General features: G+C 42.1%; 1 protein-coding gene across 2 annotated transcripts in view; it reads right to left on the bottom strand.

Moving 5' to 3' along the window:
• Positions 1-12,305, bottom strand: part of RAD51 (RAD51 recombinase) — a 35,654-nt gene extending 23,349 nt beyond the window's left edge. Inside the window, exons 1-3 of one of the 2 annotated variants that reach the window (XM_025473169.3) lie at positions 11,841-12,305; positions 5,408-5,510; positions 2,580-2,717 (exon numbers count right to left, since the gene is read on the bottom strand). In XM_025473169.3, the coding sequence (XP_025328954.1) occupies positions 2,580-2,717; positions 5,408-5,494 (225 nt within the window). In that variant the 5' untranslated portion in view covers positions 5,495-5,510; positions 11,841-12,305. Of the gene's footprint in view, positions 1-2,579; positions 2,718-5,407; positions 5,511-11,725 lie in introns of both variants that reach the window. The other variant, XM_025473170.3, reaches the window with a different exon arrangement.

The following is a 12,305-nucleotide window of genomic DNA, read 5'->3' as shown; positions in this document are numbered from 1 at the left end:
TAGGGGCTCAGAACTGTCCTCTATCAAGTCACTACTTCCACAAAAATATTTGAATAATATAATAAATGCCAACTTCAGAGGCTCCTAGGCAGCACAATTGGTTAAGCACCTGACTCTCGGTTTCAGCTCAGGTTGTTATCTCAGAATCTGAGCTCAGTTTGGAGTCTGCTTGAGACTTTCTCTTCCTCTCCCTCTATCCCTCCCCTCTCTGCGTGCTCATGTGTGTGCACACACGCTTTCTCTAAAATAAATAAATCTTAATAAATAAATCAGTCTTTAAAAAAAAAAAAGACAATTTCATACTTCCATAGATCGCAACATCTTTCCTTTAAGGACTTAAATTAAGAATTAAAACTTTTAGGGCACCTAGGTGGTGCAGCTGGTTAAGCATTCAATTCTTGGTTTTGAAAAAAAAAAAAAAAAAAAAAAAAAAAAATTCTTGGTTTTGGTTCACTCAGGTCATAATCTCAGACTCTTCAGACTGAGCCCCATGTCAGACTCCTCAGTGCACTGTTGGCTTAGGATTCTCTCTTCCTTTGCTCCCTGCACCCCACCCCCAATACCTGTGCTCTCTCTCCTTTCTCTAATAATATATAAAATGGGTGCCTCGGTGGCTCACTCGGTTAAGTGCCTTCAGCTCAGTTCATGGTCCCAGGGTCCTGGGATCAAGTCCAGCAATGGGCTCCCCAATCAGCTCTGCTTCTCCCTCTCCCCCCAACCCTGCTTGTGCTCTCTCAAATATTTTTTTAAAAAATAAAATAAATGTTAAAAAAAAATTACAACTTTTCAGCCCCGAGTTACTATTACAAAGTGGTCTAAATAAATGAAGTAAAACCCCTGCCAGTGCTTAAAAATTCAAAGCTCTTAATACTCAATAAAACAGAATTCATCATATTATGCATATATTAATATCTCTGATATGAGATAGTAAGAACTCATACTCAAAACTCTCAGCTATTATTTATTTGACACTGTAAGACAGTTAAGCTACCCAATAACAAAGGATGCAGTCTTTTTTGAAAATTCCTTAGCCTTTGAAGATCTTTTCAGAGAAAAACTTCTGTGATTATAATAACATAAAATATGAAAATGTAATTTTATGGATATTTACGCTACATAAAAGTTCAGGGGTCAAACTGTGTAACCATATAAATACCAAGGGATGCCTGGGTGGCTCAGCGGTTGAGCATCTGCCTTTGGCTAAGGGCATGATCCCGGAGTCCTGGGATCAAATCCCACATCGGGCTTCCTGCATGGAGCCTGCTTCTCCCATTGCCTATGTCTCTGCTTCTCTGTGTGTCTCTCATAAATAAATAAACAAAATCTTAAAAAAAACAAAACCGAAAGATAAGTACATAAAATAAAATGTAATCATACAGAATTGTGAATGGTAAAAGAAAAATTAATAGTAACTGTAAGATACTGGAGGGAAATGAGAAAAGATCATAATATAATAGAATGAAAATAACTGGATTCTAGTCTTAGTTCTTCCACTGCCTACATGACCTTAGGTAAATAATTGAGCCATTGTACCTTAAGTTTCCTCATCTGTAAAACAGAGGTAATACTAGCCCTATTTTCTCAGTGTTGTTATGAAAGTCAGATGGGAATATATATGAAAAGGATGGGATTCCTAGGTTACTACTTCATTTCCATTAAGCCAGTAAAATCACCTTTACATCATTAAGGTTAAAAAAACAAACAAACAAACAAAACAACTAAAAACTAAATGCATGATTTGAAATCACATTCTTTCATCATTAAACAATCTTGCCTGTGACTAGTTAACAAGAAATAAAAACAGCTTTTCTACCTGAAAGTAAAACCTGTTTATTTTACAAAATGAAGAGACTTCAGAATTGAGGCAAAAATAAAAATTGTTGGGCAGCCCAGGTGGCTCAGCGGTTTAGCGCTGCCTTCAGCACAGGGCATGATCCTCAAGACCCAGGATGGAGTCCCACATCGGGCTCTCTGCATGGGGCCCGCTTCTCCCTCTGCCTGTGTCTCTGCCTCTCTCTCTCTGTCTCTCATGAATAAATAAAGAAAGTTTAAAAAAAATTTGTTCATGTTCTTACCACCTAGAAATAACACCACCAATATTTTAGTGTATTTATCCTGTGTATGTGCTATATATAACAAAATACACATTTTTAAAACCATGTATATATATATACACATTTACATGTTTTATGATGCTGCTTTCTTATATCAGGAACATCTTCCTATGTCAATGAATATTTTTTGAAACTTTTTAGTGGCTACATACTAATGAATATATTTCTAAGGCCTGAAATCATAATTTCTAGAAAGATAAGGAACATACCACTCACTGCTGGTGGGAATGCAAACTTGTAAATCTGGTAGGACTCACATCCCATGAAATTGTCATTTCCTTGAGAGAAAACCCCAATTTATGCACGGAGGCACATACTAAGATAATTAACTAGGGCACTCACCTCTGGACAGGGGAATTCAATGACACAATGAGGAAGGGAGGAGGAACACTGTTACCTTTCACTGTATATCTTTTTGTACTTTTCCTCCTAATGCCTCCCTAAGGCTACATAAGCAGTACTTACCAGAATTTTGTCAGCTTTGGCTTCACTAATCCCTTTAATACTTATTAGTTCCTTCTTTGGTGCATAGGCAACAGCCTCCACAGTATGGAATCCAGCTTCTTCCAATTTCTTCACATCATTGGCATTTATGCCACATTGCTGCAAGGGAAGAAAACCACGGATAAATTTATGTAAGCTTTGGGACGCCTGGGTGGCTCAGCGGTTGGGTGTCTGCCTTTGGCTCAGGGCATGATCCCAGAGTCCCCGGATCAAGTCCCACATTGGGCTTCCTGCATGGAGCCTGCTTCTCCCTCTGCCTGTCTCTGCCTCTCTCTCTCTCTGTCTCTCATAAATAAATAAATAAAATCTTTAAAAAAATTTTTTTTTAGTAAGCTTCAGTTCTCTAATGTGGATGGATATTTGCCCTACCCACTTCAGAGGTGTTTTGAAGAACTATGATATTATATGCAAAAGCTTTGAAAAGTATGCTGTACATATGAGGTATTTAATAACAAATTATCAACCTTTTCATTTTGAAAACCAATACTTTCAAAGTAGTACTATTTCATGTACGTATTCACATCATGAATTGGGACTAAACCCCTAATTCACAGGTACTGGGAATAAATCTGTAACTCTCAACCTTTTACAACTAGGACTCTAAATAAACTGAGAGCCTAAGCCCTAAAAAGCCACCTTAAAACAGTGTTTCTAATGTTTTCTACATTAAGCACACATAAGAAATGATTTTTTTTTTTTTTTTAAACACTAAGGTAAATAGGTAAGACTGCCTCAGGGCTGGGATGCCTGGGTGGCTCAGGGCATTATCCCAGATTCCCAGGATCAGGTCCCGCATTGAGCTCTTTGCATGGAGCCTGCTTCTCCTCCCTCTGCCTGCGTCTCTGCCTTCTTTCTGTGTCTCTGATGAATAAATAAAATATTAAAAAAAAAATTAAAAAGACTGCCTCAGGGCTAAGGGTAGAAAAATGACTAGAAAGCTCTAATCTAACAACTGATATTAAAAATGGGGAAAAAGGGATGCCTGGGTGGCTCAGTGGTTGAGCTTCTGCCTTCAGCTCAGGGCATGATTCCAGAATGCCTGGATCGAATCCCACATCAGGCTCCGTGCACAGAGCCTGCTTCTCCCTCTGCCTATGACTCTGCCTCTCTCTCTCTGTGTGTCTCTCATGAATAAATAAATAAAATCTTTAAAAAAAAAAGTGGGGGAAAAGTGGAGTGCTCTGGATGTCTCACTCGGTTAAGCATCTGCCTTGGTTAAGCGGCTGCCTTCAACTCAGGTCATGATCCCAGGGTCCAAAGATCTAGCCCCTCATCTGGCTCCCTGCTCAGTGGGGAATCTGCTTCTCTGTCTCCCTCTGCCCCTCCCCCTACTAGTGCTAGCTCTCGAATAAATAAAATCTTTAAAAAAAAAATGGGGGCAAATTACTTTTGGTCAGGGATTCATACATCAGTTCTTAAAATAAACCACCCAAAGGCACCTCTTCCTACTTATATTGCAAATTCAGCTTTGGTTTTATTAGCCACCACAACCATGACTGCTGGGACAATATTAGTTGGTGGTGGAATGGGTATGTATTTGCAGGTTGGAAAGGGTTTGTGAGAGGGAAGACCATACTATTTGCCCATAGAAACAAGGTCTACTACTAATATTTAAGCAATAAGCGGGACGCCTGGGTGGCTCCGTGGTTGAGCGTCCGTCTTCAGCTCAGGTCGTGGTCCCAAGGTCCCAGGATCAGGTCCCACATCAGGCTCCTCATAGGGAATCTGCTTCTCCCTCTGCCTGTGTCTCTGCCTGTGTCTCTGCCTGTGTGTGTGTGTGTGTGTGTGCACGTGTCTCATGCATAAATACATAAAATATTTTTTTTAAATATTAAGCAATAAGCAAAATGCATGTATGGCTATAAGGATGCTCATGATACCAGAAGTTATGACTCTGAATATTTATCACAAACTTGTTTAAATTAACTTCTGGAGTCTTAAAGTTTAGCTAGGATTTTTTTTTTTTTTTTAATTTTTATTTATTTATGATAGTCACAGAGAGAGAGAGAGGCACAGAGACACAGGCAGAGGGAGAAGCAGGCTCCATGCACCGGGAGCCCGACGTGGGATTCGATCCCGGGTCTCCAGGATCGCGCCCTGGGCCAAAGGCAGGCGCCAAACCGCTGCGCCACCCAGGGATCCCTTAAAGTTTAGCTAGGGATGGTAGGAATATGTATAAAGAGACAGAAGAACGAAGGCTTTCTCTGTTTTCCCTCCTACTTCTTTCAGCCTATCTCATCTGCACTCACACTGTGGGGGCCTCTATACAACGGGAAGAGATAGCACAAGGCCCTAGCTGTGGCACATGATGATCTCAGTCCTGAATTGGAGCTTGGCTCTTATACCTTAATAACCACAAACCCTTCTCCCTAACCACGACAGCTGTCTTACTAGTAATAGTAACTTCAGCACAGATATGAGTCAATGGAGAGCTACTGTTCCTCTCTCTTCTTGGCATAGCTGTCCCAGGCCACTGTAATTCCCTGGTAGGTAACACAGTATAAACATCAGAGACTCCACCTAGGAGTTTCTTAGTTTTTGACAATCCAACTCTGAGAAAGAAAAATGATAAAGTAGAAGAATTCTTAACAGAGGAGATATGGCCAGACATGTTTAGCAACTATCTTAAGCCTTTCCAAAGGATCCTTCACAACACTTCTGAAAACTCTAATTTGGGTCTTGACCTTAGGTAATAAATTAATGGTTTATATAAAGGTTGTGATGTCTTCCAATAGGTAGAATATTCTACTCTAGCATTATAATTCCAAAAAATACAATTAAGCACATACCTCTAATCGTGAAATAGGTTGTGGGCCAAAGCTCTCTTCTTCCACTGAAGTATCTGCATTTGCTTCAAGCTGCATTTGCATAGCCATTACTTTGCATTTAATACTGAAAAACATAGATGGCCAGAAAAAGTACAGAGCTGCAAAGTTAGTTTTAAAATAACTCTCTGAAGAATTGTTGGTCTTCTGGTCTAATCACTGACCTACCCACAGCAGGAAAAAAAAAAAACAAAAACATTTCTCACCAGCTTTCCCTTCCATCGAGCTAGTTCTATCAGAAATAGTAGAAGAGAGGATCCCTAGGTGGCTTAGTGGTTTAGCTCCTGCCTTCGGCCCAGGGTGTGATCCTGGGGTCCCGGGATTGAGTCCCATGTCGGCTCCTAGCATGGAGCCTGCTTCTCCCTCTGCCTTTGTCTCAGCCTCTGTGTGTGTGTGTGTGTCTTTCATGAATAAATAAATAAAATCTTAAAAAAAAAAAAAAAAAGAAAGAAAGAAAGAAATGGTAGAAGAGCCAGGACTAGTCTGCTTCTTAAAGATGCACAGCTTACCTAGACCAATTATGCCCCCATTCCCCCGTTTCATATTCCTTCAGGGTAGGAGCCAAGTCTTATTTATTTGTGTACATCCCATGATACGTTACATGTTAGGTGTTTGGTAAGTTTTTGGTAAATGAATGTAGACTTTCCAAGAGTCTACTTAAAATTAAGAAAAAAAGAATCATGAAAGTTTGTTAAACTGTTTCAATGTCATTGTTCCTTTCCAGCAAACAGGGTTTGAGGGTGGTGGGAGAGGAGTAAACTAAAGGTACAGAATAACTGCCCATAAGCCTCTACTTCTTTTTTTTTTTTTTAAGATTTTATTTTATTTATTCATAGAGACAGAGACACAGGCAGAGGGAGAAGCAGGCACCACACAGAGAGCCTGACGTGGGACTCGACCCCGGGTCTCCAGGATCACGCCCTGGGTTGCAGGTGGCGCTAAACCACTGTGCCACGGGGACTGCCCAAGCCTCTACTTCTTCTAATGATAAGACATTAAGTTGACTGGGATCCCTGGGTGGCGCAGCGGTTTGGCGCCTGCCTTTGGCCCAAGGCACGATCCCGGAGACCCGGGATCGAATCCCACATCGGGTTCCCAGTGCATGGAGCCTGCTTCTCCCTCTGCCTGTGTCTCTGCCTCTCTCTCTGTGACTATCATAAATAAATTAAAAAAAAAAAAATTAAGACATTAAGTAGACTGAGAGAGGTACTTCCCATCTTAGCCAAGGATCATAGCTTGTAGTCACATATTCTGCTTCTAATAGGAATGTATGAAATTAAAACATCACAATTTTAATCAATTTCAGACCTCACTGAATGCAAACGAATAAATAATATTCAAGTACCCTGTTCAGTCTAAAACCTTTTCTATAGGCATTAAGTCCATACCTAGTCAGGTTATTATGATAGTTAAGATTGCTCAGGTTGAAAAGAATGGAGAACAAAACTTTTAATTCTCTTCAGTGGTGTTAGTAAAATGAAAAAGTCTTATTTATTAATTTTTTTAGATCTTGAGAGAGAGCACGTCGGAGGGCAGGTAGCAGAGGGAGAGGAAGAATCAAAGAATCTTTTTTTTTTTTTTTAAAGATTTTAATTATTTATTCATGAGAGACATGTAGAGAGGCAGAGACATAGGCAGAACGAGAAGCAGGATCCCTATAGGGAACCTGATGCGGGACTTGGTCTCAGGACTCCTGGACCACGACCTACGTGGAAGGCAGATGCTCAACCACTGAGCCACCCAGGTGCCCAGAATCAGAGAATCTCTTTTTTTTTTTCCCCCAGAGAATCTTAAGTAGGCTTCAGACCTAGCACAAACCCCAAGGGGGCTGGATCACATGACCCTGAGATCATGACCTGAGCTGAAACAAGAGTCAAAGACTTAACCAAATGGGCCACCTAGGCACCCTAAAGGTAAACAAGTCTTAATGTTCACAAGAACAAATGAACTTAAACCACACCAAAACAATCTGGACAATTTAACAATCAGGATAAATGTCACTCAAAAAAGAACACATATGAAATCTCTATTCTTCAAGATTTGACAGAAGGGGACCATTTCTTTTTTTGAAGATTTTCTTTTTTTATCTGAAAGAGGGAGAGGGAGGGAGCCCATGAGGTGGGGGAGAGGGCTGAGGGATAGGGAGAAGCAGACTCTCGGCTGAGCAAGGAACCTGATTGGGGGAGGGGGGTCCCCCCCACCCCCCATGAGATCAAGCCTTGAGCTGATGGCAGCTGCTTAACAACTTTTTTTTTTTTAAGATTTTTTATTTATTCATTCATGAGAATACACAGAGAGGAGAGAGAGAGAGAGGCAGAGACACAGGCAGAGGGAGAAGCAGTCTCCATGCAGGGAGCCCGACGTGGGACTCGATCCCAGGTCCCCAGGATCACGCCCTGAGCTGCAGGCGATCACGCCCTAAGCTGCAGGCGGCGCTAAACCGCTGAGCCATTGGGGCTGCCCTTTTTTTTTTTTTTTTCTTTTTTTTAAGATTTTATTCATGAGAGACAGAGAGAGATAGACAGACACAGGCAGAGGGAGAAGCAGGCTCCATGCAGGGAGCCTGACGTGGGAGTTAATCCCGGGGCCTCCAGGATCACACCCTGGGCCAAAGGCAGGTGCTAAAACGCTGAGCCAACTGGGCTGCCCATCTCCCAACTTTTTTAAAGTAAAGTTGATTCACAATGTCACATTAGTTTCAGGTGTCCTAGTTTCAGGCGTACAATATAGTGATTTGACGAGTCTGTATGTTATGCTATGCTCACCGTAAGTGTAGCTACCATCTGTCACCAAACAACACTATTACAATATCACTTACTATATTCCCTATGCTCTACCTTTTATTCCTGTGATTTTTTCATTCCATAACTGGTAGCCTGTACCTCTCACTCACTTTCACCCCTCTGCCCATTCTTCCTCCTCCCCTCTGGGAACCATCAGTTTGTTCTCTGTATTTATGGGTCTGTTTCTGCTTTTTGTTTGTTCATTTATTTTTTTTACATTCCACATATAAATTAAATCATATCATATTTTTTTCTCTGTATGACTTATTTCACTTAGTATAGTACCCTCTAGGTTCCCCCATATTGTTGCAAAGGGGAAGATCTCGTGTGTGTGTGTGTGTGTGTGTGTGTGTGTGTGTGTGTGTACATATCCTTTATCCATTCATGTGTGGATGGATACTTGGGTTGCTTCCATATCTTGGCTATTATAAATAATGCTGCAATAAACAATGGGTTGCATATATCTCTTCAAGTTAGTGTTTTTTCTTTGGGTAAATACCTAGTAGTGCAATTACTGGATCACATGGTATTTCCATTTTTAATTTTTTGAGGAATCTCAATACTGTTTTCCACAGCAGCTGCACAAATGTAAATTAGTGCACCAACAGTTCATGAGGGTTCCTTTTTTTCCACATCCTTACCAGTCAGGCTCCCCTATTTCTTATCTTTTTAATTTTAGCCATTCTGGTAGATGGGACATAATATCTCATTGCGGTTTTGGTTTGTATTTCCCTGATGATTAATGATGTTGAGCACCTTTTCATGTGTCTGTTTGCAATTAATTTGTGTCTTCTTTGGAAATGACCATTTGTTCTTAATTAGTTCAGATGCAGATCTCTTAGATGGCAAATTTAGCATAATGTATATCTCTGATAATGTTAAATACTGGAATCACCTGAATGCAGTTTAAATTTAAACATCTTGGGATGCCTAGGTGGCTCAGCAGTTGAGCGTCTGCCTTCGGCTCAGGGTGTGATCCTAGAGTCCCATGTCCCACAATGGGCTTCTGGCATGGAGACTGCTTCTCCCTCTGCCTATGTCTCTGCCTCTCTCTGTGTCTTTCATGAATAAAATCTTTTTTTTTAAGATTTTTTTTTTTTTTTAATGAGAGAATGAGAGAGAGAGAGAGAAGCAGAGACACAGGCAGAGGGAGAAGCAGGCTCCATGCAAGCAGCCCGACGTGGGACTCGATCCAGGGTCTACAGGATCAAGCCCTGGGCTGAAGGTGGCACTAAACCGCTGAGCCACCAGGGCTGCCCAGAATAAATAAAATCTTAAAAAAAAAAAAAAATTTAAACACCTCTCTTCATAATTTATGAAGAAGATGGAATTACAGAGAATGGAAAAAGGATTTTTTTTTTCAATAAAAAGTGCTAGGTTGATGGGAGAGCCTTACAGAATAAGAAAAAGAACAAAAACAAAATAAAACACTGCACATACAGAAGAAACATCCGTTTCCAATTCGATTACAGATCTAAATATAAGAGGTAAAACAAAGCTTTTGGAATATAGGTGAATGTTTTCATGACTTTGGGATAAAACTTTCTTAAAGCAACAACGAAAAAAAAGACTGAAAAATCGGACATTTAAACTTAAAACTTCTATCCATCAAAAGACACTATTAAGAAAATGAAGTCAAACTACAGGTGGGAGACAAAATATTTACCATATATACAACTAAGGGCTGATAATTAAAATATATAAAGAACTTCAAATCAGCAAGAAAGGCAACCCAATAGGGACACTTGGATGGCTCAGCGGTTGAGCATCTGCCTTTGGCTCAGGGTGTGATCCCGCAGTCCCAGGATCGAGTCCCACATCGGACTCCCTGCATGGAGCCTGCTTCTGCTTCTCCCTCTCCCTCTCTCTCATGAATGAATAAATAAAATCTTAAAAAAAGGAAAGGAAAGGAAAGGAGAGGAAAGGAGAGAGGGAAGGAGAGAGGGAAGGAAAGAGGGAAGGGAAGGGAGAAAGGCAACTCAATAGAAAAACAGACAAGAGATTGGAACAAGTACTTCAGGATAGAAGATGTCCAAATGGGCCAAAAACGATGAACCAATGCTCAACCTGACTAATTATCAGGAAAATCAAAATTAAAACCACGAAGTATTACTATATGCCACCAAAACAGATAAAATTTTAAAAGATTGACAATATCAAGTGTTGGCAAGCATGTGAAAAAACTAAACACTCATACACTGCTGGTGTAAATGTAAATTGGTAGCAGAAAACTGGCAGTAGGGATGCCTGGGTGGCTCAGCGGTTTAGCACCTGTCTTTGGCCCAGGGCATGGATGCGGAGTGTCGGGATCCAATGCCACACCGGGCTTCCTGCATGGAGCCTGCTTCTCCCTCTGCCTGTGTCTCTGCCCTTCACTCTCTTTCATGAATAAATAAATAAAATCTTTAAAAAAAGAAAACTGGCATTAAATGTGGAAGTTGAATATAGACAAATGCTATGACCCAGGAATTTCAACGCTGTATTACTAACCAACTGAAAACCATACACGTTTGTACCAAAACATACGCAGGAATGTTCTCTGCAGATTTTCTCATTTAAAAACTCAGAAACTAGAAACAACCCAAATGTCCACCATGGGCATGGGCAGAATGAATAAGGAATTCAATACAGAAACTAAAAAGAACTATTACTATATGCAAAAATAAGTACGAATCTACAGACAGAATGTTGAGCAAAACCAAACACAAAAATATACATAATATGGGGAAACTGGGTGGCTCAGCGGTTGAGCATCTGCTGTCGCTCAGGTCATGATCCCGAGCTTCTGGGATCGAGTCTCGCAGCAGGCTCCCTGAAGAGCCTGCTTCTCCCTCTGCGTCTCTCATAAATAAATGAATAAACAAAACCTTTTAAAGATAGATAATATCAGTTACACAAAACTCAAACACAGGCAAATTTAGTCTTTGGTGTCAGAAGTCAATACAGAGGTTACCTTTGGAGAGAACAGGGGATGTTGGGGTGCTGACAACGTTCTATTTATTGACCTGAGTAATGACTGCACAGGTATATTCTTTTTGAAATCAGAGGCGTATACTATACACTTCTGATTTGTATATTCTTCCATACGCATATTACACTTCACTTTAGCAGTCAAAAGAAACCACTTCACTACAGATCATTCCCCAGGCATCATCACACGAACGGCCTGAATTAGCTAATGAAAACGCCTTTTAGGAAATTGGAAGCTGGTACTCCGTAAGCAAAGCAGGGTGTAATGGAAAGAGGATTAACCAGAAATCCGGAAACCCTGGCCCCGACAGAAACAGCTGTGACGTTAAATCACAACACCTCTCTGGATCTCGGCTTTCCCGCCGCCCCCACACCCCCACCCCCAAACCGGGTGTTGAAAATGAAGGCCTCTGAGGTTCCTTCTAGCTCTGGAGCCTGGGGACCACTTCAGTTTTTGCCACAACGAGCCCCGACGGTGGGTTGGGCCCGGGCATGACCCTGCTCCGCCCCGCCAACTCCGGTTTCTCACTTGGCGCAGAGGGGCCCATAAGCCGGCTGCCGGCGGCACGGGCTCCGCCCGGTTCGGCTACTGCGGGGACGCACCGGGAGGCAGGAGGGGCCGAGTCTACGCCTCACACGCTCACCTCGGTCCACAGCGCTCCTCACTGCCGGGCTGCGCGCTCCGACTTCTGTCCGCGGGTCCGGTCCGCGCACGACTCTGGACGGGCTCTGGACTCCCTCCCTTGCTGCCAAATTTTCTACTCCCTTTTTGCCGCCTTCCGCACACAACCCAAGCGAGCTTCAGCTCCCAACGACGCCCCTAAGGGCGCGTCAGTCTCCTCAGGCTGGGTCTCAAACCGCAGAGCTCCCTCCGGGGAGTGTTTGGAGATCCCGCCAAATTCTCCGGCTGGGTCACGCCAGCGTCAACGTAACGTCTCCCCGCCCCCTCGGCCCCGAGGTCTAGCCCGCTCTGCGGCTGCTCGCGAACCCTAGTTGGGTCCAAGGAACTTGGTCTTGCCTCATGTGAGGCATTTCCCTCTTCCCTTTACCCCTAAAAACTAATTCACAATTTGGGAGTCGCCGCTTCCTTCTCTTTTACCAGACCAAGG

The sequence above is a fragment of the Canis lupus genome, chromosome 30, assembly GCF_003254725.2.
Source record: "Canis lupus dingo isolate Sandy chromosome 30, ASM325472v2, whole genome shotgun sequence".
In the NCBI taxonomy this organism is placed as follows: Eukaryota; Metazoa; Chordata; class Mammalia; order Carnivora; family Canidae; genus Canis; species Canis lupus.
This window is presented reverse-complemented; position numbering and strand designations above follow the sequence as displayed.